This window comes from Amyelois transitella, chromosome 7 (genome assembly GCF_032362555.1).
Source record: "Amyelois transitella isolate CPQ chromosome 7, ilAmyTran1.1, whole genome shotgun sequence".
Classification (NCBI taxonomy): Eukaryota; Metazoa; Arthropoda; class Insecta; order Lepidoptera; family Pyralidae; genus Amyelois; species Amyelois transitella.
Genome location: NC_083510.1, coordinates 6,421,828 through 6,447,368, shown reverse-complemented (window position 1 = coordinate 6,447,368; position 25,541 = coordinate 6,421,828). Strand labels below are relative to the sequence as shown.

Genomic DNA, 25,541 nt, shown 5'->3' with positions numbered 1-25,541 from the left:
TCACTTTAAGAAAACGATTGTTTATAATGATAATTCCATGATGATGATTATTTTGCATACGAAATTCATTTATTCAGAAGAACATGATTTTTATTATAATCGCGTCCCTACTCTATTATGTACTTACTCTCTTTTTATACTTTCCGTACGCAAACAGCAAAATCGTGACGTGAGTGATCTTACAAAAATATATGCCTGAGATATCACTGATATAGCAAATATTTTAACTGCAAAAGATTTTGTAAAATTAGGTGTATTAAATTAGTTAGGGTCATTTAAACTGGTTTCTCTAGTCTCTACATGTCTGTTATTTTTAAGGAGCAGTTATAGTTATTATCAATCCGAATTTAATCTGTTATTCAACCTTCCACCAAAATGGTTTATGATAATCTACAAGGAAATGTGTGTCAAAGACCTATATATATAAAAATAATTGAATGTTTTGGAACTAGAACTTGTTTTGTTCGCAAAGTGACAACACAAGATTTAATAAAATGAAGTTATTGGTTGGTATTGTGTTTTTTATATAGTTTTGATGATTGTTGTATGATATTTTTATAATATTCTTCAAGTAATAACTTTATTTTTGTATTCCCCAGCTATTATTCTTATGCTTAGTACTAGTACTATCGTCATCACATGCGGGGCCTCTAGCTCGTATTTTGGATAATTACTTTTTTAATGATGGTTCAGGAAATTATGAGTTTTGGTAAGTGATTTTAATTATGTAAACGTAAATGTTTTCAGCTTTGATGCTAGAGATAGCTAGCTAGATATGTTCTTATTTATTTACTAATTTATGTACACAGATAACATCGAGACTGATAAACACAAGAAACAAAATTACAAAGGTCTTATTTATTTCAAAGATGTTCTGATTGGGTCCAAGAGAAAAAAATGCTTTCTTTATCTGAAATACAAATCTCTTTTATTTACTAACTCAAAGTTTCATTTACAAATCTCTGTTAAAAAACAAAATGCTGCTTGCATGCTAGCACGAGTTAAAGTATTAGACTGAAATTGAGTTTAACAGAAAATAGTCAAACAATGATTTTGTTTTCCTAATTAAAGATTAAAGAATACTTTTATTTTCCTCCAGAACGAAGTGTATTAAAGTTTACATTGTATTAAGGATTCAAAAGTATAAAATATTGTTTTTCATGAAATATATAATTTATATAAATTAATAATTTACAGGTTCAAACAGTCTGATAACATCTACAGATGGCAAAAAGGAGAGTTAAGGTACCTAGGTACCCAGCCGTTCGTGCATGTGACTGGTGGTTACGCATATATGAACGACGATGATCAAATATTGAGAGTCACGAACTTTACGGCTGACGAAAATGGTTACCAACCGGAGGAAAGTGAGGGTCCAGGAGGAATTCCTGGACGTCTGGCCTCGGGCGCAACTGGCTAATTAACAACTTCATTTGGTTTTTAAATTCTATCAAACCTTTGTTATACCTAGTCATTTCTGCCCTGGTCATGTATAGTTTTAGAAAGTCGAGTCATTAAAATACTTATGCAGAAAATAATTTTATTATACGTAAGTTATATTTTGAAAGTAACATGAAGATAAATACACATTTATGTTAATAAAATTTTGAGTTTTATTCACAAGAGCTTTAGGAATTATTGCAATTTAGACATTTTCATATAAGTGTGCCTACTTTTTTCTGGAGCTAATAATAATACGTAACTTAAGTTACCTACATTTCATCTTTAAATCGCCTTTGATAATAATTTCAACGAATATATAGTACAGCGGTATAGGTATAGGTAGATACCTATTTTTTTTCCGAGATTTTGCTCTCTGCTGTCTTAATCTAAACTTTCAAATAGTGTGTTCCTCGTAAGTAATTAAAATTTGTTTTTGTAAAAAACGTAAAAATAAAATATTGTTTTTTCAAAATTTATGGCATTAAATTCCATCACAGATGTTATGAAATAAAAGTTAATGGTTGTCCATTTGTGGCATTTAAAGGTCCAATAACAAACTATCTGATGCGTGTTGTGACACCCATAAGAGTTTTCGAAAATTTTAAAAATTAACTAATCTTTGATGTTTGAAATATTTGCACAGTTTTATTAGCGAGTGGGTTCTAGATACCGGTACAGCATTTCTCTGATGACAGAACTAATGTCTTCACTTCATATGTCAACCTAAAGTCGATTAGCCTCCCTGAAAATATCCTATATTATCTGCACATATAACCCAATAACTTTCCGTCTTCCTCCTGGCACTAATCCTGGTTACATCTTTACCGCTCTGGAGAGGAGCCTAATGTGTGCCTTTGACCATGATTCTGGATTGGGTAAGTCAAATTTTACAAGAAGTGACTTCTGTCTGATCTCCGCAGCCATTCTAGGTGAACCTTATCCTATTTGATCATGGGGACACATCTAGGGGTCCTCTTCACTGAGGTGAGCACGCAACCTGGACTAACGCCAGGAGGGAGAGAGAACGGAAGAAAATTCATAAGAATTTAACACTGGTCAAGTGCGAGTATGTTCTAAACAACACGGCAGAATTTAAAAATGTTCAAACTTGGAGGTTTAACATAAATGTTTGATAGACACAAACGTGGTCGATTAATAAATCTTAATTTTTAAATATTATTCAGTTTTAAACAGATTTTATTGTAATTTTTAACAATCGTGTAAGAATTTAGACTTTAAGTAATGTTCTTGATGTTAATTTGTTTATCAAAAAAATCGAGATTCTAATCTTGAAAAATTCATGACAGACCCTGAGAAATGCCCTGAGAATTATTATTTCGGTATTTTATACAATATAGAGTTCCAATGTATAACTTAATTTTTTGCTAACGTAATTGCACATTAGGTTTATTATAAACGTACATAATATTAATAGATAATTAATAATGATACTTCATAAAAACGTTTTATTGCAGTGTTTTTTCTGTGGTTTTAATTTTACATGCATGATTAAACCTCATGTCTTAATATTTTTGTCAAAAAAGTAAGACTTTATATAAAAAAGAACCGGCTAATTGTATGTCGGACTCACACACGAAGTGTTCCACACCGAACACTTAAATATTTATTTTTTTAAATTCACGTTTACCAAATCAACCAAAAAATTGCTTAAAAATTGCGTTTATTGTATGGAAGCAAAACTTACTTTATTTTAATTTAATTATTCATTTTGCAAAGGTAATATACAACTCAATATTCTGTTAAAAATCTTTAGGCGTCTCCCTTTTTTACTTCTTCCTCCTGACTAGAGTCCCAGTTTCATCCTCACCACTCGAGAGACAATTCCGGTTTGCGCCCATGACCATGGATTCTAGATTAGGTGAGTCAGGGTTTTACCCGAAACGACTCCCATTTGACTTCCGCAATATTTGCAGTGGAACCTAAACCCATACTGGATCAAAGTTACACATCCAGTTGCCTGGTTGTGCAGTTTTCTGCACAGCAGCTTCACATTTTTACATAGATACCCATCACAAAACGTGCACTAAACCGCTAAAGACGATTTCACTTAAAAACATTATAAACGTCCCATATGATCTGTGAAAAAAAACGTTTGAACTATTCCAAAAATACAGTTGTTAATAAAAATAACGTCAACAAATCAATTAAAATTGAAAAAATTCAGATTTAACTTTTCACTCTTCTTGACAAATTATGCTTATCTGTCCTCTTAGAGATAAACCAATTTATATAAGAATCTCTATTAAGTTTATATGTCAAAACTTTTTTGGTCATGAAAGTTCAGGCCGGCTGCAAATATCGTGATCTATAAAGTTAACGCAATATTGCAAGGTAGCGGAGGCAACGCGTATTTAAAGTCGTTGATTAAAAATGCATTATAGCAGTTAGTACTCAAGTTTCACATGAAATAGAACATTTGAACATTCTATTGAAATGTAACACGGTCTTGCATTAAGTTTAATAAAGAATAAGATAATTTTTATAAAGAATAAAATAGCCATTTCTACAATGAATATCACGGTTAGTTTGTTTTGTTTAAACTTTGCATTTTATTTTGCTTTTCGTAATATATGTATTTTTGTTATTTATACTTAGAACTTTTAAAAGTTCATAATATACCATAGCATAAAATCTTGTACTTAATCATACGTGCCGTGTGGTTCCCGGCACCAATTAAATAAAGGAAGGGACCACTCCACCTCATTTCCATTGATGTCGTCAAAGGCGACTAAGGGATAGGCTTATTAACTTGGGATTCTTCTTTTAGGCGATGGGCTAGCAAGCTGTCACTGTTTGAATCACAATTCTATCATTAAGCCAAACAGCTGAAAGTGGTCCCTCAATCTTTTTAAGACTGTGGGCTCTTTCTACCCCGCAAGGGATATAGACGTGATTATATGTAGGTATGTACTTAAACATACTAATTTATAATATTTCACCTTAACAGGCTTCCTGCCTATGTTTAGTTTTGATATTGTCTACTTCTTCTGGAGGTCCTTTACATGAAATAATATCAAATTACTTCGAAGACGATGGGTCAGGAAATTATGAGTTTGGGTAAGTTTGAATATAAACAAAATGTAATAAACAGGCAAAAGCAATAACAGAGCTGGAAAAAGGGGCAATCGGAATGCAATGGGATTATTTTCAACCAAACTCGATATATACGCCGACATGGTTGTTGATTTATAATTAAGACAGATAGATGATATAAAATCCTAGCAGGTCAGAGTAGCACTGATATTGTACGTACAATTGCTTGGTTCAAATACAAGGCGCTACAACTTTGATGTTCGGCACACCTTATATATTTTCTTTTTGCCCATTAAATTGTCAGATGTAAAAATGTTTAATTAATTATGGATAGGCCACGTCTTATTATTTTCAATTTATACACAAATTCAACATCAGGAAAATTAATACGGAACACAAAATGTTATAAATAAGTAGGACTAAAACATAGTTTATATAGTTTCAGGACATCGGACAACATTTACAGATGGCAAAAAGGAATAGTGAAGTACATTAACAATCAGCCAATCTTATCAGTAACGGGTGGTTTTGCGTATTTCGATGAAATTAAAAACGTACTAAAAGTTACTAACTTCAAGGCTGATGAAAATGGCTATCAACCAGAGGAAAGTGAGGGGCCAGGTGGAATACCAGGACGCCTCGGCGCCGGCGCTGCTGGCTAAACTACTTACCTAGTCAATATTTATTTAGTCAATAATTTCTTCTTTTATTCTGTCTTGTTGACTTAACTACTTAGAAAAATATTAATAAAGTTAGTTGAAGTGCTATCTAGTTTTATATTCTTTCATACTAATAGTCATAATTTAAAGATGAGTACCTTAGCATTTCTTGACCTATATAGGTACGTGAAACATGTAAGAGCACGGAAAACCATTTTTGCTGTGGTTTTAAGTGCAATGACAATGTTAAATGCTGCTACGTTTTGCTGAGATGTTTGATTTACCTGTGGCAATGATGCAAGTCGCATATATACTTACTTTAGAATCGAAATATTTGAACCCTAGCGATCCGCCATGGGTGCAATGCTGATATCACATACCTTAATATCAACCTTTCTCTAAAATCACAATATCTATTGAAAGCACTCTCAACAAAATAGGTTGGAAAGTTTAAAAGATTTAAGTAAACAAAGGATACAAGCTACTTTATTTTATAGTATGTAGCGATAGTAATATAGGTACACTAGACTTTAATATGCTGATCGTCGTGTCGAGCGTACTTTGTCAAAGTAAGGTTATATTCCCATGAAGTTTGTGCGGTTAGGGCTACCTCGTGTTCCTTTTTACAGAGGTGAGGACATATTTGGTTTTAATATTTAAAGACGTAGTAACCCTAATAATTACCGTACATAATACGTAAATATTAAAATAATAAATAAAAAAATTGTTTTAGATTAAATTTTAAATCTGCGTGATCTTAAATTTAAATTTAAACCAAAAAAGGGAAAGCTAGTTTTGTCAAATACTTATAACAATGGTGAAATATCCTTCTAATAAGTACTTAAAAATTTAATAGCTACTAACTTTATCGACTAAAGGGCCGTTAGCCTTGTCTGAAGTTAAGTTTGACGACACACATAACTTAAGATGTAATAACTCGACCACTTTTATATAAAGAGAAGATAGTTACCCAATACATCAGATTGTAAGCAACGGTCACGGCAACCACACGGTGTTAGAAAAATGAATAAACTGGTACGTATACAAGTGAAATAACGTGCTTTGTGTATAAAAAGTATTAATATTACTTGTTTTAAGTATTAATTTAAATATCATCTTATATGATATGAATAACCTTAACAATAAATAAAGTAATCTGTAAATCACACGTTCAAAAATGTATTTAAAATTTGGTAGGTTTTATAAACTTGACTTAAATTTGACGGCCTCTGTGGCTCAGCGGTAGTACGCTTGTCTGTGACACCGGAGGTCCCGGGTTCGAATCCCGGCCAGGGCATGATGAGAAAAGAACTTTTTCTGATTGGCCTGGGTCTTGGATGTTTATCTATATAAGTATTTATTATAAAATATAGTATCGTTGAGTTAGTATCTCGTAACACAAGTCTCGAACTTACTTCGAGGCTAACTCAATCAGTGTAATTTGTCCAAAAAAAAAAAAAAAAAATTAATGTAATTCGTGAACGACGTTCAAATAACTAAACTAACTCATACATGAGATGAGCAACAGATCACTTATAAACAAGTAATGTTAAAATGTGTTGTGTGTGTTTGTGTTGAATTTTTTCTACCCCATTAGTAAATCTTCATCGAAATTTATTCCTTTGATTGATTTCATCAGCTCAATAGAGCTGATGAAAATAGGTAGATGGAAATCAAAATACTATGTTTACAATATTAATGGCCCATTTTAGATGTTAATAAAACATTTAATTTATTTCACATATTAACATTTTCCAGGTGCTTCTTTGCCTCATATCATCGTTGGCTTCCAGCACACTCGCAGCTAGTATTCTAGAAAATGCAGTGAAATTGCTCAAACACGAAAACAACAATGATGGCTCCGGAAATTACAGATTCTTGTAAGTTTGATCACGTTTACTTCTTATTTTTAATGACTTTGGGCTTAACATATAAATTATTAGAAGGTATTTTTATAAAAGGAAAAGATGGTCTTACATAACTATAACTGCACATCTAAAACCACAAAATGGATTTCCCTGAAATTTGGCGTAAGGATTCATATAATGACCTAGAATCCGTTATGGTAAGATATTTGATGAATCAATCTATGTACTTCTAGTGCCACTTGGTATTTCTTTTAATTCAATTTTATAAAATGTGCTAATAAATATTTTGCCTTCTTTGTTATTTTATTATTACAACTCTTATTATAATGCAATATACTATTGAGAATCCAGTAAAAACGACATCCTCTTCTTATGTGTACGTAAATATTTTATGAACTGTATTAGTAGGTACTATTATTAATTCTGTAGTTTGTGTAAGTAGCAGAATCATGTTTTGCCAGCCATTTGATTTTTAGTTGAGTATTTTATACCGTTTTCAGTTTTGAACAGTCTGATGAGACGAGACACGAGCAGATTGGGACCTTAAGGAACGCTGGGACAGACAACGCGTTTGTAGCATCTGAAGGGTTTTATACCTGGCGGGCCCCTTCTGGACTGTTGTACTTAGTGAAATACATTGCTGATGAGAACGGATTTCAGCCAACAGTTGAAGAAGGTCCAGGCGCCTTGCCTCCTGCGGCTACTGCATCACTTTTAGGCTAAGTTGATACGATTGGAAAATATGTGGATTTCGTTTTTAGAATCATAGACTGACCTTTCTTACGAATGTTTTCAAAAGATGTAGGCGAATTTTGACCTTTGCCTACTATTTTTTAAGTAGGTATGCTAAAGTTCATGTTTCTTAGAGAACCTTGTGTGTTATACTCGTAATTTGCCAAATATTGTTGTTTTATATTAAGTGCGTTGGCTCTAGTCAAGCTGATGATCAAACTGAAATAAATATGTGATTTCGATATATTGTCTTTTATTAGAATAATTCTAAAATAAGTCAAAAAATAAATTTTAGAAGAGTACTTATAACTGAGTTGAACGTTAGAACTATAATTATTTGTAGATATTGGGGCTAATTTTAAGAAGCTAGGTAATTTTAAGATAAATAGACTCTTGTCCGCATTTAAGAACGTCTTCATTCACCCTAGTATAGTCGCAATTGCTCTCGGATCGTAGCTGTAGACAGGAACTGGCTGAAGTCTCCCCACGATCTACGAAATTTTTCGGTGTGTTTAGGTCTATGTAGTAACTAGTATAGCTAAAACATATTATTTAGAATTTGAACGAAAGAGAATCAAGTTAACTTTATGGTGATAAGTTACCTAAATATTTTTTTTTCTTTCTTTTGTAAAATAAACCGGAATAAATAATCTGCAAAGATTTTAAATTCATAGCAGTTACTTTACATCAAAATTATGATTGATAATATTAACTAATGATATTCAAATTAACTCGTAGTGTAAAAGATGACAAAAGTGGGTAACTTTTTAAGAAATAATGCTTATTTTTAGTTAGGAATTAAAGTGAAAATGGAATATTTATTCATTATTTTATCCCAATACAGATGCAACTGCTCGTGAAGGCAAACTGAAATATGTTCTTTCTAGTACTGGGATCTGAAAGTAATAATAGATAAAATTATAGTTTTCATATTAAAAAGTGGTGACAAAAAAAAAACAATTTTTAAATTTTCAAATTAAATTCAGCACGGATTAAAAAAAATATATATTTCTGACTCAAAATTAATACAATATTCTATGATTGATGATTGATTTTAGTTTATCCTAAAAGGCTTGCAACGGCTGTTGAGGACAAACTTTCCGGTACTGACTGAAGTATAGGGACCTGAAACTACAGTTTTTATCATTGCACTTGTAGTCACATATTAATAGAAAGACACTCTTAATAATAATTTTTAATTCTTAATTAGATTTTCAATTGTTTTTAACTACGGTTTATGTTAGCATTTGTAGCAGCTGTGTACTTAGTACCTACAGGAAGCATTAATGATTGAAGATGGCATCGCAAGAATAAGAACAAGAAAAAGATTTATGTGCTAGTATATTTACTTACTTTAGAAATGGTATAAGTGGGATGGTACCCATTTTTATCAGCATAGTACGTCACTTTGTATTGGATATCACCAATACGGAAACTGTAAGATCCTTCGACTATTTGATCACCGTTCTCGTCGAGTTTCCCTTGACGATCCTCCATTATGGTACCATCGTCACTTTCATAGCTAAAATTATTATTTTTAAATAGACATTTAAAATAAAAGTATATAATATTACACCTTAAAAATTATAAGAATAGCAAATCAACTACAAATTACAAAAAGCATCTTTGCCATAGAAGTCGAAATAAAAATTTAAATTTATGTAATCTTCGCCTTTTAATGGAAGTACAGACAGAACGGTGTAAGTTTAAATATGTTTAGAAGCTAGGCATGCAGTGCCAAGTTTGCTTGTATTCTAATTAAATATAACTTATCATTTATTTGGTTCTGTCTACTCCTTAAGAAATGAAGGCGTGATTATCAATTCTTATCATTATGTTTTGAATTAAACACCCGGAATAGAGAAAGACTGAACATATGACTTACCTGTAACTGTATTCCCCTTTATATAAATTATCTACGTCCAACTTATACGCCACCGCCGATTTTTTATACATTGATGCAATGATTGCAATACACAACATGAGCTCTGGATATTTCATCTGAAATTAATATTTTTATAATGAGAGATGTATTTTTCAAAATTTTAATTTCGTACAAGAAATGATAATTGTATAATAAAGGTGGAAATGTTTGGTCACTTTATTGCCAAGAGTTACCTCTTAAATGTATGAATGTTTCATAATACACTTACCTTTATATATTATACGTAATGAAAAATGCACTGGTCAAAATAACAGCACTTGCAAGACGTGCTGATCTCAGTAATATAAAGTCTCCTATGCCTTAGCTTTACAAATACATTATTTGCATTCAAGTTATAATTGACCACTTCAGGTAGTAATAGTAATGTGAATGGATTATTTCTGCATGCAACGAGTATTTGTATTTACTTAAGTATTTTAAAACAAGAATTTAGAGTTACAATTCTCACCTTAGTATCACATACGGATCCTACTTTTTAGGGTACTGTAATACCAAAAATGGAAAAGGACTTATAGAACCAATTTCTTACTCAAAAGTATAACCGGCAGATTTTTAAGGAAATAAAGTTAATATACAGATACCTTTCATTAAAAATTGTCTAAATTCATATACATAAATGAATTTTGTAAATCGATATTGTTTCATAGTATTATTAAGATAAAATCATCATTAGACGAGTAAAATTACTTAATAAAATATAATCATTTCTAAATACTATTTATTTAACTGCAAGTTACTCTTATTTGTATATTTGTAAATGTTATTTATATCTTAAATTTATATATTAAATCAACATTAAATTTATTAACATTTTCAAATAATTCTTCTGTCATTAAATCTTGAGTCGTCGCTATGGAACTGAGGCTGGAACCCGTTGACGTCGGCTATGTAACGAACTAAATGTCTGCGACCCCCTGGGTCCACGTATCCATATTCACCCCGTACACCATATCCGTCATTCGAAGATTTGAAACCGCCATCTTCTTTTCTATATGAACCGTCCGATAATTCATACCTGAAACAATATATTTTGTGTGTTGACATTTTAAAGACTTGTATATTATTTTTGCATACATTTTTTTTAAAGATTTCATTCTTAACGAACTTTTTTTTTAAAAGAACAAAGGCAGTATTCCGGCTTCTTCTTCTTCTTTCTCACATAAGCTAAGGATTATTCTTTTAGGGGATAACTTAGCAACTGTTTCTACTTATCAATCTCAATGTTTTCATTGAACTATCCAGTGGAAGCCTTCAACCCTTGTGACTATAGCTTTTACCTTGTAAAGGATAAAAACGTGATATATTAGGTATTTTTCTCTACTCCAGTACTACACCACAGTACAGTAGCTTTGCCAAGAATATAATATATCGGAGGCCAAAGTTGCAAGATGCTTCGTAATTACCATGGGCAATCATAAAACTGGTACGTTCACGATTCAATTAAAATGTGGTTTAAAAAGAATCAAGTGAAGAGGCAAGATGTTTGCACGCTATTTTAACTAAGGTCAAAAGTCACTGTTTCGTTAGGTAAATTACATTACCAGCAAGGTTGAAATCGAATTAGCTTTACAACATGCAAATTTACAATTAATTTCAATTACATACTCGTATATTTGTCAATTGCACTTTTCTATTAGCATTACTTATTGATTTTATTCAAACGATGATACGATTTTGAAAACATTTAGCTTTGACTTTTAGAGTTAGTTCCATCTTAAGGTTACATTGCTCTTGATTGATTATGATTTTTAAATAGAAAAGGTTACTAATTTGTTATCACTACGACAACAAGAACTTATCCTTCCTTTTTAATATACTTACTCAAAACTGTAAGCTCCAAGCCCGTTAATGTTGTACACAAATTTCTTTGTTTCTGTTCTAGCTTCCGTCGGCGCGTCAACGATGACCAAAACCACAACGATGACGCGTAGAAGAGATACAAGCATCTGCATCAAATCAAATGTGTCAAGGCCGACTGGTCTATAGTGTCCATGACGTTATTAAGAATAGGTACAGTAAACAGCACATCAACCTACCGAAATTCACTGTAAATTCGCCTCTATTACTGCGTCATAGAGTTACATGCAGGCAATTTGGTATGCTGTTGATTATACCAATTTTATTTCGATAACTAGCAGATAATGACTGGCGCTGAGATGATAGAAAGATTTGGTCACACTTATGTAACGTATGTGATTTGATACTGTTTATGGTAAGAAAAAATAATGAAAGAAACTTAACAATAGGACGGCAAATGAATGTTATAATCTGGTAATTTATACCTATTGATTACATAAAATGCAGCAACATGTTTGAATAGAGTAAGAAGTAGGACATTTCAATGTACATAATAATATGTTCTTTCCATATAATCCAAAATAAGTATTTTTAGATTTCTACAACTTTGACTTTTCGGTTTTGCATAAAGATTATAAAAGGAGAGTAGAAGACTTTTCGTTTAAGTCTGAAATACCTAATATTTAAACATTTTAGTATTCAATATGATGATGGCATTGAAAAATATTGTGAGTATATGCATAGCTAATTCAAGATTCAATTCCTTGAACTTAATAATACAGTAGACGTGCTGGCTTTTATGCTTTTGTTGTGTCTAATTAAACTTAAGTATCAATAGTACCTAGCTATTTATTTAAGCGATCTTAACCTGCTTATTTGTTTGAAATCAATCTTAGTTGTTTGAGAAATCTAGCTTTATCCGTAACGTAAGCTTGGGGAACTCTCGATCTAGAATATTATCTATTCCCTCCCTGTTTCAAGAAACTGATTCCTATGGTGTACGTACTTATATGGAAAGTTGGTAAACCAATACGATTAGAAGAAATATAAGTAAAAACAAGCAAAAATATTTATTTTAGAAGACATTACTTGATGAAGTACGAGTAGGCTGGAAAATTATTCCATTCTCACTTACCTTGTAATAATCTCCACCAGTTGAAATGTTTAAAAATTGTGACAACAAGACAGCTGTCCACACTTTATATCCAGTTCATTAAGAATGTCAAGCCGGGACTTCATTCCTTATTAACAATGCGAAACGAGGACCAAACTTGCTCATTATGTGTCAATGACTCCCAACGCGTCTTGTGGATAAACAGGTTGACACTATTTTACATATTTAGGATTCCGCACTTTGGCTATGAATAGTCCATCATGCTACTTCAGCAGATGTTACGTTTGTAGCCTCACTCGTGAAAGGAGCCCGGGGTGCGACTGTGACCTCGATCCTGGAGTGGGTCGGGTTAGTCATGTTTAAGCAAAACGAATCCGTCGGCTTTACTACTGAATCCGACCCATATTGATCCTAACATTAGTCCATATTGGGTAGCAATAAGAAAATATCATATTTCTGAAGAAGAATCATTGGTAAGATTCAGAATATAGGTTACATGAACGCTTTTTAAATATGATATCTCAACCACTCGATCAGCAAAGTAATCAAAATATTTAACATAGATACTTGGGAGTTTCCACTATAGAGCCATACCTAGATAATAATTATTTTGTAATAACTGATCAATTACAATAAAAGGTCACCGCGGTTCATAAGCTCATATTGTTACTTACATAACAGATAGACATATGATATACCCGCAAACACGGTTGTACATAGGTATAAGATATTCATGCTTCTACATGCTAATTAAAGTACTATAATACCGACATCCCTATTATGATTGAACGTAATAAGATATTTCAGAAGAAAGTATAAAAGTTTTTATTTAGCGTAACATTGGCAGCATCTGAAATAAAAAATAATTGATCTAGGGAAGCTAATGCTCTTTAATATGAGATTTTTTTTGCAACAGTTCTTAAAACTGAAGATGCTGTTGGACGAAAAAAGTGGAATGCGAAAAGACGGAATTCATTTTAAAAACAAATAATTTTATAACTATTAAAAGCGCTTTAATATGTGACATGGAGTGATGCTTTAATATCTGCACGAATTGTTCACGTCAAAGTACATTCTAGTGAGTTTGATTAATGATATTTTACCTACATCCCACTTTGAACCGTTGAATAAGTTAAAATGACGTCACAAATTATTTTCCTTTATTTATTTTTTAAGTACGGAACCCAGATGTGTTACGAAATTTTGTGGTTATCGTCTAGAAATAAGTATTATGTAACCAACAAATCCCGATGACAAATAGTTTAATAATAGGTAAGCAACCAGCACACGTTTTAATGCAATGAAGTAAGTATTACCAAAGCTCACACTATTGTTTGCTTGGGGTCACATTGTTTCATCTTAATTTATTGATGTGACGCAAGGAAAGAGATAAACCTCTAATATTTTTTAGAGTGTTTTCAGTCTTGGGGGATTAAGATGTGATTACATGTATGCAAGTTACAAGTATAACTTATATTTATGTACGTATACCTAAATACTAAAAAAAAACGATTGATATAAGAACCTTCTACTTTTTGAAGACGGTTAAAAAGTTAGGGCAAATTAAGATAAAAGTTATCTTGAGAAAGCAGTAAAAATATAATGGTAGTGAGTACTACAATATAATATGTAACCCGAATTTTCTTGAATTACTAAAAGAAATAAATAAAAATGTGTTTGTATTTTTTACAACGAAGTTTTCATAATTTAATCGTACTATGGCTCCATCTAGTGATTGTCGTTAACATTTACAAGAATGTAGTGCTGAGTGATTGCTTAAATTTCTATATTTTTTATACTCAACTTACTAGAGGGCGTCACCAACATTAACTGTGGATATAAGTAAGCTCAATGTTTTTTTACTACGCTTTTATTAGCTTGGGTTGTATGTATGTAACGGAATCTTTGAGCTTAATTTTCACTGGTTTCTAAACGTCTGATCAACTTGGAACTTTGCACACGTATCAAGGACCGATGACAATGCAATATTTTGATAAGAGTTTCTCATTATCCTTATTAAAACTGCCAGGATTAATAAATTCATTTTTAGATCCTTCGTAGGAGAGTAAGAGAGACAGAGATAGCACCAGTTCCAGTATTTTGGTTTTTCTAAACTGTTGATTCTGTTTACGCCGTAAAGTATTAAGATATCACAAAATGTGTGTTAAACATGTGAGTCGGTAAAAGAATATGAAAGTACTGAATTAAAGGGTTAATTTTATAAGAATGTTTTTATCGTATTCATAAAATTGTATTTAAAATCCAAATTCTTCGAGAATATTATATTTTTCTCATTATTATCTACATACATAAAGTTTAATGTTCTTAGAATTAATTAAATCACAGTTACAAATCTCTACTCAATGAGCCTCTCATGAGTATCTTACTCAGCATCGTGTAGGTCGATTGACTTTTCTTTCTAAATCGTTATAATTATTAACCAAGGGAAGCGAAGTTTCCTCGTGGTTGGAAACCTTGTGGTTGGAACTGTTGTTGAGGTTGGAATTGATTCTGCTGAGGTTGAGACGCGATGTACTGCAGGGCGCGCGCGATGGCTTCTGGGATCGGTGGGGGAGTTGGCAAATGGGCGCCCTCGGGGCGGAATCCTGAAAAAATTAAAAGATATGTACTGAGCTATAGAGTGTGATGTTGTGTATGGAAACGACATCCAATTAAATATAGGTCTTTATATATTGATTTAAATAGCCGCCTGTCACTATGAGTATCTGAATCTTTAAGCCATATTGAGAAATCCTCGAACTCGAAGAGAAGACCTCGAAATCGTTAGCTCGGTCTTCTCTGTTAGGAACAAAGACATGATGTGTGTATAAACTGTTTAAAATGACATATTCGTTTGTTATGACTAGTATCAAGCAAGACTATGACTTTATTAGCAGGATAAGCTACCGTTTTCGTCAGCAGTGTATCTGAGAGAGATGGGCACGCCTTCGGGCGAGGTGTAGCTGAAGGAGCCTTCAGCAACCTGCGCCTCCGCATCCTTGATGCCCGCGTTCTTCAAGTAGCCGCGCTCCTGTGCTGCGATGCCATTGCCCGTCTCGTAGCTGACGAAAAAAGTATTAAATTAGGGAGACGATTTAGTATCCGAAAAAACTATGCATATAGGTTTATTTTTCAAATATCAGCCAGGCTCCGAGAATTAGGATAATTTTTATATTTTCGTTGTTGTACGTTTTATTAAATGTGGACTGCATTTGCACCATTAAAATCTAAAATAATAAGCCCATTGTTAAACTTAAATTTGACGTTTTATCTTTAACTATATGATCAACATTTTGGTAAACCAAAATAAACTACAGCAATATGTATTTGAAATAATATTATTAAGCTATTTAGCTTAAGAACTGTACTTTAAACTACCTATAACAAAACGTTTCAGAAATTGATTGGTCGTGGTCGTGTTTCAAACGAGGTGTGTGAATACCGCCGGCAATCGACGCACATCACTAAAGATCAAATGTAATGAGAGGTTCTAGTAAGCGGTCTAGGTCTTACAGAATCTTTCTTGCTAAATGTCAGGTCTCACTTTTCTAGAGTTATCCAAATTCAAGGAGAAACAAAATACGTAAAGCGATGTTTTAATAGTCTGAAATTAGTATGAAATAGGGATTCTCTGATTCCTCGCAAAAAACCAATAGAGGTTAAAAGAATGTTAGTTCTTACAAGAAGAGATAGGACGCTAAAGCTCTGTTAAATTTCTGTTTTTGGATGGTAATAAAAATAGAACGAACAAGCGAAAATTTTAAACTTTTAAGTAAAACGTAATTTTAGAGCCCAAGAACATATTGTCACTTTAATCTAGACGACAGCCATCATGAAACTGGTATCTTGGTCTATGGCATTTTATGTTGCATAATTTAGTATGTGTGAGACTGAAAGTTTTGACAAATTGCTCAATAAATTCGCATGTATATTTCCAAGCTACTAACAAACAATAAATGATTACATGCAAATTTTATATCTGACAAATATTTATTACGTACATTTTCCATCAAACTATAATTTAGTTATACAAGGAGTCAGAGTTTGTTGTAACTTTTATTTGATTTTACTTATTAATAACAACAAAATTGTTATAGTATTTAATTAACATTAGATGCCGGAATATCAAAAATGTTGCAGTTTGAATCTCAAAACAGTTTTACCTAGTTTAAAAAGTCAAATTTAGTCAGAAATAAATTAAAAAATACTTGGACGAAAAAGACCACCGTGCACCGGTTTCAATTCTTTATAAACTCATCTATCTATTTAGTCAATATAGTCATCAGTACAACTTTTACCTTGTTTTATCTTTAAAACTTTATTCTTTAAAACTAAACTTTTCACAAAACCATATTCCAATATTAATATGATTTCAAAACCATATCCGAGCCAATTTTGTTGCGTAAGTAGGTCCGACTCAGATGTGCGGGTGTCTCTTAATACGTCCTATTTTAATATGTAATGCGTTTGACACGAAAGGAATGCACATCTATGATGTCACCATCGATATTAAGTAACAGAACTTTACATAAATATATCAAACTTTATCTGAAATAACATTTAGGATCCCATTTCATGTTTGATGGATCAGCTTGCCAAATAGACGCTTTACGATTAGTATGTTTGCGTCATCAAACAACTGAAAAGCAATCAATATTTTTTTATCTTTCGGTGACAGTTATTGGTGTGAACTTTAGGTGCTTTGGTTTTGTAAGCAGTCGATTATATAATCTATTATTTGCTTCAAAACTCAACGAAACACAAACGTGTTTAAGAGATAAAAATGGTCTCCATATTTATATGTCCTATATATTTTAATTAGGAAGGTGCATATAAACACTTCTTTGGTGTTGTAATGTTAAATTTTCTAATTCAATTATTAATGCTTTGTCATCAACATATGATTGTATTCCCACATCCCTGTATTATGTGGTATTCCTTGTTACTATGCATCATTAGCAGTGAAGCTTTAAAACCCGAATACTTTGTTACCTATATGATTTGACTGTTATCTAACGTCTGCAATCAAGAGGCTAGAGTAGAACCAAGCCTGAGGTAAATTTCTTCGTAATGTTTATTTGCCTTTGCTTGGGTAATTTTTTCCTATTAGCAAAAATTTGACTTTAGTTACTGAATACTAACCTGTATTGATAGCTTCCGTCAACATTCGAGTCCTGCTGGTAACTGATGATTGGGATCGTATACTGCTGCGCCTGGGCGAACGCTACTGCTAATACAGCTGATAGTACCACAAACTAAAACATAAAAACCAAAATTTTAATTAATATTTATCTTACTTGTGGTTAAACTGGATAGAACTTGTTGATCTGTCCACCAGTTTTTACTTTTTCGCAAGTCTTGGTTACACCCTTAAATTTTATAGCTCTTTGTTGGGTAAACTGCAATCTTGTATATCCGCTTTCTTGCTTTTCTTTGTCCTAAGTAAATTATTATTGTTAAATTCAGACATACATATAATCACGTCTATATCCCTCACTTAGTAGACAGAGACAAAGTCTTAAAAGACTAATAAAATACGTTCAGCTGTTCATCTTAATGATAGAATTGAGATTCAAATAGTGACGGGTTGCAATCGACTAAAAGAAGAATCCCAAGTTTATAAGCCTATCCCTTAGTCGCCTTTTACGAACTCCATGGGAAAGAGACCGAGTGGTCCTATTATTTTACCTATAAGTGCCGGGAACCACATGCCACCATTATTATTGTTATGTGTCGAGCAAGATTAGCCGAAGAACCAATTTGTGATAAAAAGGACAAAAAGCTTACAGACACAAATTAGAATGCTAAATTGCTCATACGAAAAAGTGAAAAACAAAAGTTGATCAAAATTTTATGCACAATGTTGAGAATTCATGATTTTTGTTGGGATTGACCTCAGTTTCAAAATGACCCCATTCAATTCAGTCATCAATTAATTTCAAAATGGCACACGAATCATTCATTTACATTTTTATTATCTGGTTTGGGCTGCAACAGTGATATATCAGGCTGTCGTAATGGCTATTAATACAATAAAAAGATGATCGTTACGATATCTATACTATAACTAAATTTTGTAAAAACTCGATAAACCCATAAAACCAAACGAATAAAAACATCTTAATCAAACTACGCACTTAAAGTGCATATGCAATTATTATGTTTCGACAGTAACAGTTTGAATATTGATTAGATTAAGATATAAACAGCCTTTGTGGTTTATAATGACACAAAAAGAGTATTGTTTGTCATACAATAACAATTGAGTGTCAAGTAATTTTGTGGGAAACGGCGGTACCTATCTAAGGAAACTTCTTTGTTGTTGATATCTCGGCATCGCGTATTGTTAGAAATTGGTAATCAAAGCATTGACTATAGGTGTGTGATAACTTAAGGCGGTAAACGTTGCTAGTTATTACATCTAAAGTAGTTAATGATAGATACTGTAATGTAATGAGGCAAATTCTGTTTGTTTGTATGTATATCGTCTGTATTGTTTTGTATTAGATTAAAAATAAAGATTTATTTTGAATGTATGTACATGATAAGTTTATACACTTAAGTTTTTAGAAAATTATTATAGTAATATTTAAAATAATCTTTGGTCATTTATAAACAGATAAAATGATTCAATATCAAATCATCTCATCTTCTGATAAGTATCATATTTAAAATAAATCTTTCTTGATTGGCTGAAACCTAATAGTTATAATAATGAAGGAAATACTGCTTTTTATAATTATTGCTTCAGATTCATGTTATTTCATAGATCTATCAAATAATAATATTTGACTACCAAGCGCATTATGTATAAACTAGTAAATATTTTTTAAAGTTAAATTATTATTGCATATTTGGTATCAAAATAAATAAACCACACAATTTAATGGCAACGAAAAATAATATGGCCTGTCTTATTTAAGGATACATGTATTATAATTTTCTGGAAAACCATTTCAATGAGAATATTCAGAAAAAGTGATAGATAGTTATTTAGTTGTGATCGTGAAAGTTTCACTAATGTAATTATTATTAGTACCAAAGCGTTAATGAACTTTTTTTTAATAGATAATTTAATATACATATGTTTTTGGTTATAATGATTAGATAATATCTAGATAAAGTTTCGATAATTGACCGTCTGCACTCACCGATTTCATTTTGGTATAATAACTAATTGTGGTGTGATAGGCAGGTGATCCTCGGAGGATGTGTTAGACGGGAATGATTTTTCATCTTCACGGCGTCGGCTTTTATACGCAACTGTAGTTGTTGGCTCACCTCAGAAATTGGAGTATTCACTGCGTATGCGCACTGTAGCGGGCGGGCGCCGCCTTGCTTTTTTAAATAAATCTCTTTCTATCAAAACTTAACATTGCATTCAAAAATTTTTATTTCTTAAATTTCATGTTTACATTTATTATTATGCAGTGCTTGTTATTTCTTTTTTTAATGAAATTAAATATTTAAGAAAAAATAGAAATAAATTTTGCTATAAATAGCCGACAGATTTTTACAAAGATTCATATTCAGGTCGCAAGTATATAACTTCGGAAATTCAAGTGCTAAAAAAACTGCTTCATATGGATTACTGTGTCACCTAACAAAAAAAGGAATTCTAACCATTACATTAAAAATTAAAGCACATCTTTTTAAGAAATCATAAAATTCGTCATTGGCTATCAAAGAGAAACCCAAATAGTAGGTGTTTTTGCATGCGAGTGGTAACAATAGATCCAATAATTGCTTTTTAATAAGTCCCATTATCTATTTAAGTGACATTTTTCTTTTAAAGTATACAAGTTCAAATTCAAACTATTTCTTGATACAGTGCTTTTGGGCTGAACGTTGTAAGTTAAGCGTTCAGTTTATTCATTTTAACATTTTTATATGTTTTATTTGTTGAAAAGCCTAAACCTTTGAAATAGTAAGTAAAGAGCTTATTTCACTCAAGAAGAAGAAATACATACAATGTGCGATGAAAATCGTCGAAAATCTTTATAATACAGGTAATTTCAAAATGACCCCTTTACCTTAGACTTTAATATTATAATTTGATTTATGACTTGTTCCTATAGTGGCGACAGATTAGTGTTAGGTACTAGGAATACAATATAAGTATGTTACAATCATAGTTGTAGAACAAATTTTAATACTTCTATATCCTTCACTTCTAACTATCTCCTCTCCTCTGTATCAAAATTTTGTTTGTTTCCGTTAGCACCCTTCACCGCTACGATGCGAGGCCTAAGGTAGATCCTTTACTCTCAAGACTCAAAGGCCACTAAAGTTATCTCTTTAAATCATAAACTTTGCCAGCCTTAAACCAAAGTTAAGATTAGTCATTGATCCTGACTAGTTCAAGACTACGTCGTTTTGTATTAAGAATTTATTGTTTGATATGGTATCAATGCACAGGCCAAACGGTTGGCTAGATCAAGACCAATTTTTACGTGATATGAAATTTGGCATGTAGATTCTTAGTGTAGTTAAGGGGTGCATTAAGATAGGAAAATTTTTCGTATTACGCGGGAGCCTTAAGCGCTCTCTGAGAACAGTTTAATTATATGTGATAGTGATTATCGGATATTGTGAATGAATGCATTGTTTGCATACATAAGTTATAGGTTTAAGGCACATAAATAAGTTCATCTACGACGAAAATTCGAAAATTCTACGTTCATCAAAGACACTCAGAATTAAGTGGATTAGTTCAATATAATCAAATTTGTATTAATACTTAGATGCAGTAATGTAATAGCGCCGTTTGGTTCCCGGCACAATTTAAAAAAAAAAAAGAATAAGATCACTTCATATTTTTCCCATGGATGTCGTAAAAGGCCACTTAGTAAGTGAGTTCCATCATAAGGCCATACAGCTAAACGTGGCCTGTCAGTCTTTTTAAGACTGTTGACTCTTTTCTTGGGATTTAGATGTGACTAAAGTATTTGATTGTACCTATGTATAATTTAAGGTTTCTTGGAGAAGACCAATACCAAGGTCCGGGAAAATGCATATGCAAGAAGATAAATTACCTGCTTGGCTAACAAAATTTTCTGAATAACTGACAACTCTTGTATTGGATATTATTACAAGATTAATGTTTGTGAATGGTATTTGCACAATAATTGGATTTATTCAAAGAAAATCTAGATTCCTGTTCAAATGAATAATAGACAAATGTATTGTGTACAATATTGAGTAGGTTGGCAATATTTTCTATAAATAATAAGTTCAGATATAAGTACAGTTTTGTTTATTATTTTATACTAGCTGTTACCACGGCTTCGTTCGTGACAAGTGAACTTCATCTATACAAAATTTCATTTAAATAACAACAGTGATTTAGCCGTGTAACCTTATCAAATCAACAGTCTTTCGCATTCATAATATTTGTGTAGATTTTGGTAATTTCTTTAAATAACAGTCCTCTATTTACCTAGCTGTGCCACATTCAAGGACTTTTAGGAATTTGTACAGGAACAATAAGAATGTGATTGTTCTAAAATCAAAATAAATTTCAGATTGTATATGCTGCAGAGTTGAAAAGTTGTCAGAACATTAAAAAAAAATTTGTCGGACTGACCGCAACTGTGGTATCTGTTTATTTGATATCTAGACTTTGCAAAAAGACCTGAAGTATAAATAATATTTTAGATTTGCAGTATCTTGGTAGCTTAGAATCTAATCATTCTTAAATCATAAATACGAAAGTCAATGATTAAGTTTGTATGTTTAGACGACCTAAGATTTATATTGAGGCCAAATCGCGAGCTGACATTAGTTTGAAATATTTTTATTATTATTCGATATGCGATATTAATATAAATTTACAGTTCGTTAATAATGTCTTATAATAATTTGATTGATTTATAGAATTTCCTTGATTACGCTCATATATCAAAATAGATTATGATGATTTACATAATGACAAGTCAGTTCATAATCAATTATTGTAATCCATTAATATTTGTTGTCAGGAAAATAATTATTTCATCCTCTTGACGAAAACCATGGTTACGTCCTCACCATAGAGAGGAGCCCATAGTCAGTCTGTGACTATCTGTTCTAAGGGGATTCTCGATTTGGGAATATACCTGAAATATAATAACCTTATTACCGCCAAGGTTTAGGGTATATGGCAACTAAAGTGATAGGCACCAACGGCTTAAATTTCGTTTGCAAATTAATAATAATCTTTTTATATTGAATTTTTCTGGAGCTTACAAATGTAATTTTTAAAATAAGCACAACTTAAAAAACCCGAGCGTCCAACTCTAGCAAAGTTAACAAAGAATGGTACAAACAAAGAAAAAAAATAAAATATATATATATAGCCTTATCAACTTTCCTGAACTCAGGTGAACTACTCAGAGGTAGTGTAGGTAGTAAAATATCATATTTTGTAAAAAAAATACTCCTATTTGCCACCTGAGCGGCATTTTGTATACGCTACTGGCGCGGCACAGAAAACTTGTGTTTGCGTTCAAGCATGTATGACGATGATCCAATACAGAGTAGATTCCCCTGACTTACGCTCTCCTGCCCTCGAAGATGACACGCGCGACGCCTTTTTATGGCCAAAATCTATCCACTCAATTTTTATTATGGCGTGAAACGGGACAGCGATAGTTTATGACGCGATTAAACGGCATCGCGCTTGCCATACCACAGGGGTGTTAGACCATGATGATGAAACCTTGGAAATAACATATTACTGAACAAATTTTGTATCATAGATTTATACCCAGTATATCATCAGAATCAAGATAATTGTAAGATAAAGAAGGTTAACGCGTAGGCGGTTGTAGAGAAATCATCGTTTAGCATTTAGCTTTGTTTGAAACATACGTCTATAAATGTAATAAATAGCATTTCGTATTAAATTTCTGGTATTTATGATTCACCAAAGTAGATATGAGTAAGGTTTTGTAGGTAAATGCTAGTAAACTTTAGTTTTAGCCAATTATGTATTTCATTTCTATGGCTTGTTCATTTTATTTTAAGGCAGAGATCACTACTCCCTCCAGAGATTTAAGTTTTTATACTCGCTCAAAATTTTTAATCTCGACGTGGGGCAACACTCATCGACTCAACCTTTCTTTAGTTTTTGTCAGCTGGGTAAAATTAAAAATTATGTTCATTATTTGTGGAATTTCTTATGTGTTAATCATAAGAAATCACAATAAGAAACAAAGAGCAATAAGACAATTTTACTTACAGATATTAAATTTAAAAAGATGATTTTTTTTTAAGTCAGATATAATCCTACTACTATTATAAAGGCGAAAGTTTGTATGGATGTATGGATGTTTGTTACTCTTTCACGCAAAAACTACTGAACCGATTAGCATGAAATTTGGTATGTAGGTAGCTGAAGACCCAGAATAACACATAGGCTACTTTTTATCCCAGAGTTCCCGCGGGATTGATAGGGTTTCCATGCGGACGAAGTCGCGGGCGGCCTCTAGTAAATACATATAACATAAAAATTTTCATTTCAGAAGCACAATGCTGAGTATTTATGGTTGAGGTGCTATTCGGCGTTTTATTCACAATTTCTACTAAACATAAGTAGTATGTTCTAGTAAACATGGTAGGTACTAAGTTTTAGTCTTTCATTTAACCATTATTCGCATTTCAATGTGAAACGATAGTTATAAACATGATAGTTGCAATAAATGGTGATAGAAGTTGCACAATATATACCATGCAAATGGGGTAATAGTGAAAATTTCTTTCACAGTTTCAAATATCTGGGATTAAACTACCAAGGAATTACTCATAGTAGGGAGTTATATTATAAAAAGTGTCGGCAGATAGTCATTTTCGTCCTCTCTATTCTAAGTCCTGACAGGAATTTATAAAATTATATCAGTTACCATAATAGACAGACAATGAAGAATTACCTATCTTATACCAAATTACTTTTTAACCGTAACACCGACTATCGTCCTCCTTCATCCATCCAGAGAAGTGGAAACATCCGGGCATCCGGAAGTTTTCACTTCTCTGGAGAGGTCCCAGACGTCTCTGGCCCCGATACCTTCAGCAGCAGTTTAGGTGCAGGTTTCCCACCATGTTTTCCCTCACAGAACAGCATTTGTTGAAGTAACAAGAAGTAACAGAAGTTCGTATTTATTTGATTATATTTTCCTAAAATGTATTGTTTTATATATAAAGAATCAGCAAACCAAATCAAAAAAGATCAAATCGAGGACGCCCTGGCGAAAGGTCAGGTCAAGAATATCCGAAACCGATGAGCTTGCATAATGATTAACCTCTCTGGGAAATAAGCGTGATTTTGTGTATGTTTGTAAAGAAAGATAATATTGCTAAGAAGAAGCTAAAAAAAACATATCAGTCATCGTGTAGAATAAAATCTCAAGGTATACCTTCGTTTATGAACCGAACGTGGTACATAATTAATATAATAAATAATTGATAGTAAACACTTTAAAAAAAGTTTATTTCTTATACAAAAATACAAGTAAATACAAAATAAAGTTCGACTATCTACACATTGAATACTGAGAAAAGATGATGCATCCGTAATCTCAGTCGATTAACATTAACAGTATGTAGAAAAAGCTCTTGGTGCGAAAAATGTTCTACCGTTGTCAATGATAACATGGTATACTGTAAGGTTTGTAGAATACTGGTATGGAAGTAACAAACAATACTTATTACCTCCTCTGGTTTATAAATTTCATTTTATCATTTAATTTAATCATGCTTTGCTCAGTCTTAATTTCCTCATTGCGATAAGTTAAAAACATGCCGCGTTATTATGATTTCTTACATTTTGTTAGATGCGCAAAATACTTTTAAGGTCTTTAAGTAAAAATCTTAAAATTTATGGGTCAATAAAAATAAAAAATTGAAATATTATAACTATCTAGAATATTCAAGCCGTTATATGATTATAT

General features: G+C 32.0%; 5 protein-coding genes across 5 annotated transcripts; 3 read left to right on the top strand and 2 right to left on the bottom strand.

The window, feature by feature from the left end:
* Window positions 1-375: 375 nt before the first annotated feature.
* On the top strand, window positions 376-1,420 carry LOC106131589 (endocuticle structural glycoprotein SgAbd-5-like). The gene is made up of 3 exons (XM_013330729.2): window positions 376-402; window positions 600-709; window positions 1,198-1,420. The coding sequence occupies exons 1-3, from the start codon at window positions 376-378 to the stop codon at window positions 1,418-1,420; spliced, it is 360 nt and encodes a 119-aa protein (XP_013186183.1).
* An 883-nt stretch (window positions 1,421-2,303) lies between these two features.
* Window positions 2,304-5,159, top strand: LOC106131595 (uncharacterized). Its single transcript, XM_060945125.1, has 3 exons — window positions 2,304-2,318; window positions 4,412-4,521; window positions 4,964-5,159. The coding sequence occupies exons 1-3, from the start codon at window positions 2,304-2,306 to the stop codon at window positions 5,157-5,159; spliced, it is 321 nt and encodes a 106-aa protein (XP_060801108.1).
* Window positions 5,160-6,149: 990 nt separating this feature from the next.
* On the top strand, window positions 6,150-7,901 carry LOC106132731 (endocuticle structural glycoprotein SgAbd-5-like). The gene is made up of 3 exons (XM_013332249.2): window positions 6,150-6,191; window positions 6,915-7,036; window positions 7,525-7,901. Exons 1-3 carry the CDS (start codon window positions 6,180-6,182, stop codon window positions 7,745-7,747), a joined length of 357 nt encoding a protein of 118 aa, XP_013187703.1. The 5' UTR covers window positions 6,150-6,179; the 3' UTR covers window positions 7,748-7,901.
* Window positions 7,902-8,586: 685 nt separating this feature from the next.
* LOC106131602 (uncharacterized) lies at window positions 8,587-11,647 on the bottom strand. Its single transcript, XM_060945124.1, has 5 exons — window positions 11,523-11,647; window positions 10,511-10,565; window positions 9,642-9,757; window positions 9,110-9,278; window positions 8,587-8,652 (listed from the first exon to the last, which is right to left on the bottom strand). The coding sequence occupies exons 1-5, from the start codon at window positions 11,645-11,647 to the stop codon at window positions 8,587-8,589; spliced, it is 531 nt and encodes a 176-aa protein (XP_060801107.1).
* A 3,279-nt stretch (window positions 11,648-14,926) lies between these two features.
* Window positions 14,927-19,824, bottom strand: LOC106132207 (endocuticle structural glycoprotein SgAbd-2). The gene is made up of 4 exons (XM_013331567.2): window positions 19,764-19,824; window positions 17,755-17,867; window positions 15,520-15,674; window positions 14,927-15,218 (listed from the first exon to the last, which is right to left on the bottom strand). The coding sequence occupies exons 1-4, from the start codon at window positions 19,770-19,772 to the stop codon at window positions 15,049-15,051; spliced, it is 447 nt and encodes a 148-aa protein (XP_013187021.1). The 5' UTR covers window positions 19,773-19,824; the 3' UTR covers window positions 14,927-15,048.
* Between the last annotated feature and the right edge of the window lie 5,717 nt (window positions 19,825-25,541).

What these genes read in the sequence shown, in the direction of transcription:
- LOC106131602 (XM_060945124.1), bottom strand. Translation starts at nt 11,647, where the DNA reads ATGCTTGTATCTCTTCTACGCGTCATCGTTGTGGTTTTGGTCATCGTT. An exon ending in CTTGGAGCTTACAGTTTTGA is followed by an intron (nt 10,566 to 11,522) that starts GTAAGTATATTA and finishes AACGGGTTCCAG; the next exon opens with CCTCAGTTCCATAGCGACGA. An exon ending in AAAGGGGAATACAGTTACAG is followed by an intron (nt 9,279 to 9,641) that starts GTAAGTCATATG and finishes TAATAATTTTAG; the next exon opens with CTATGAAAGTGACGATGGTA.
- LOC106131595 (XM_060945125.1), top strand. An exon ending in TCAGGAAATTATGAGTTTGG is followed by an intron (nt 4,522 to 4,963) that starts GTAAGTTTGAAT and finishes CAACATTTACAG; the next exon opens with ATGGCAAAAAGGAATAGTGA.
- LOC106131589 (XM_013330729.2), top strand. Translation starts at nt 376, where the DNA reads ATGGTTTATGATAATCTACAAGGAAAT. An exon ending in ATGATAATCTACAAGGAAAT is followed by an intron (nt 403 to 599) that starts GTGTGTCAAAGA and finishes TGTATTCCCCAG; the next exon opens with CTATTATTCTTATGCTTAGT. An exon ending in TCAGGAAATTATGAGTTTTG is followed by an intron (nt 710 to 1,197) that starts GTAAGTGATTTT and finishes AATAATTTACAG; the next exon opens with GTTCAAACAGTCTGATAACA.
- LOC106132731 (XM_013332249.2), top strand. An exon ending in TCCGGAAATTACAGATTCTT is followed by an intron (nt 7,037 to 7,524) that starts GTAAGTTTGATC and finishes TACCGTTTTCAG; the next exon opens with TTTTGAACAGTCTGATGAGA.
- LOC106132207 (XM_013331567.2), bottom strand. An exon ending in GACGGAAGCTATCAATACAG is followed by an intron (nt 15,675 to 17,754) that starts GTTAGTATTCAG and finishes TTTTTTCGTCAG; the next exon opens with CTACGAGACGGGCAATGGCA. An exon ending in ATACACTGCTGACGAAAACG is followed by an intron (nt 15,219 to 15,519) that starts GTAGCTTATCCT and finishes TAATTTTTTCAG; the next exon opens with GATTCCGCCCCGAGGGCGCC.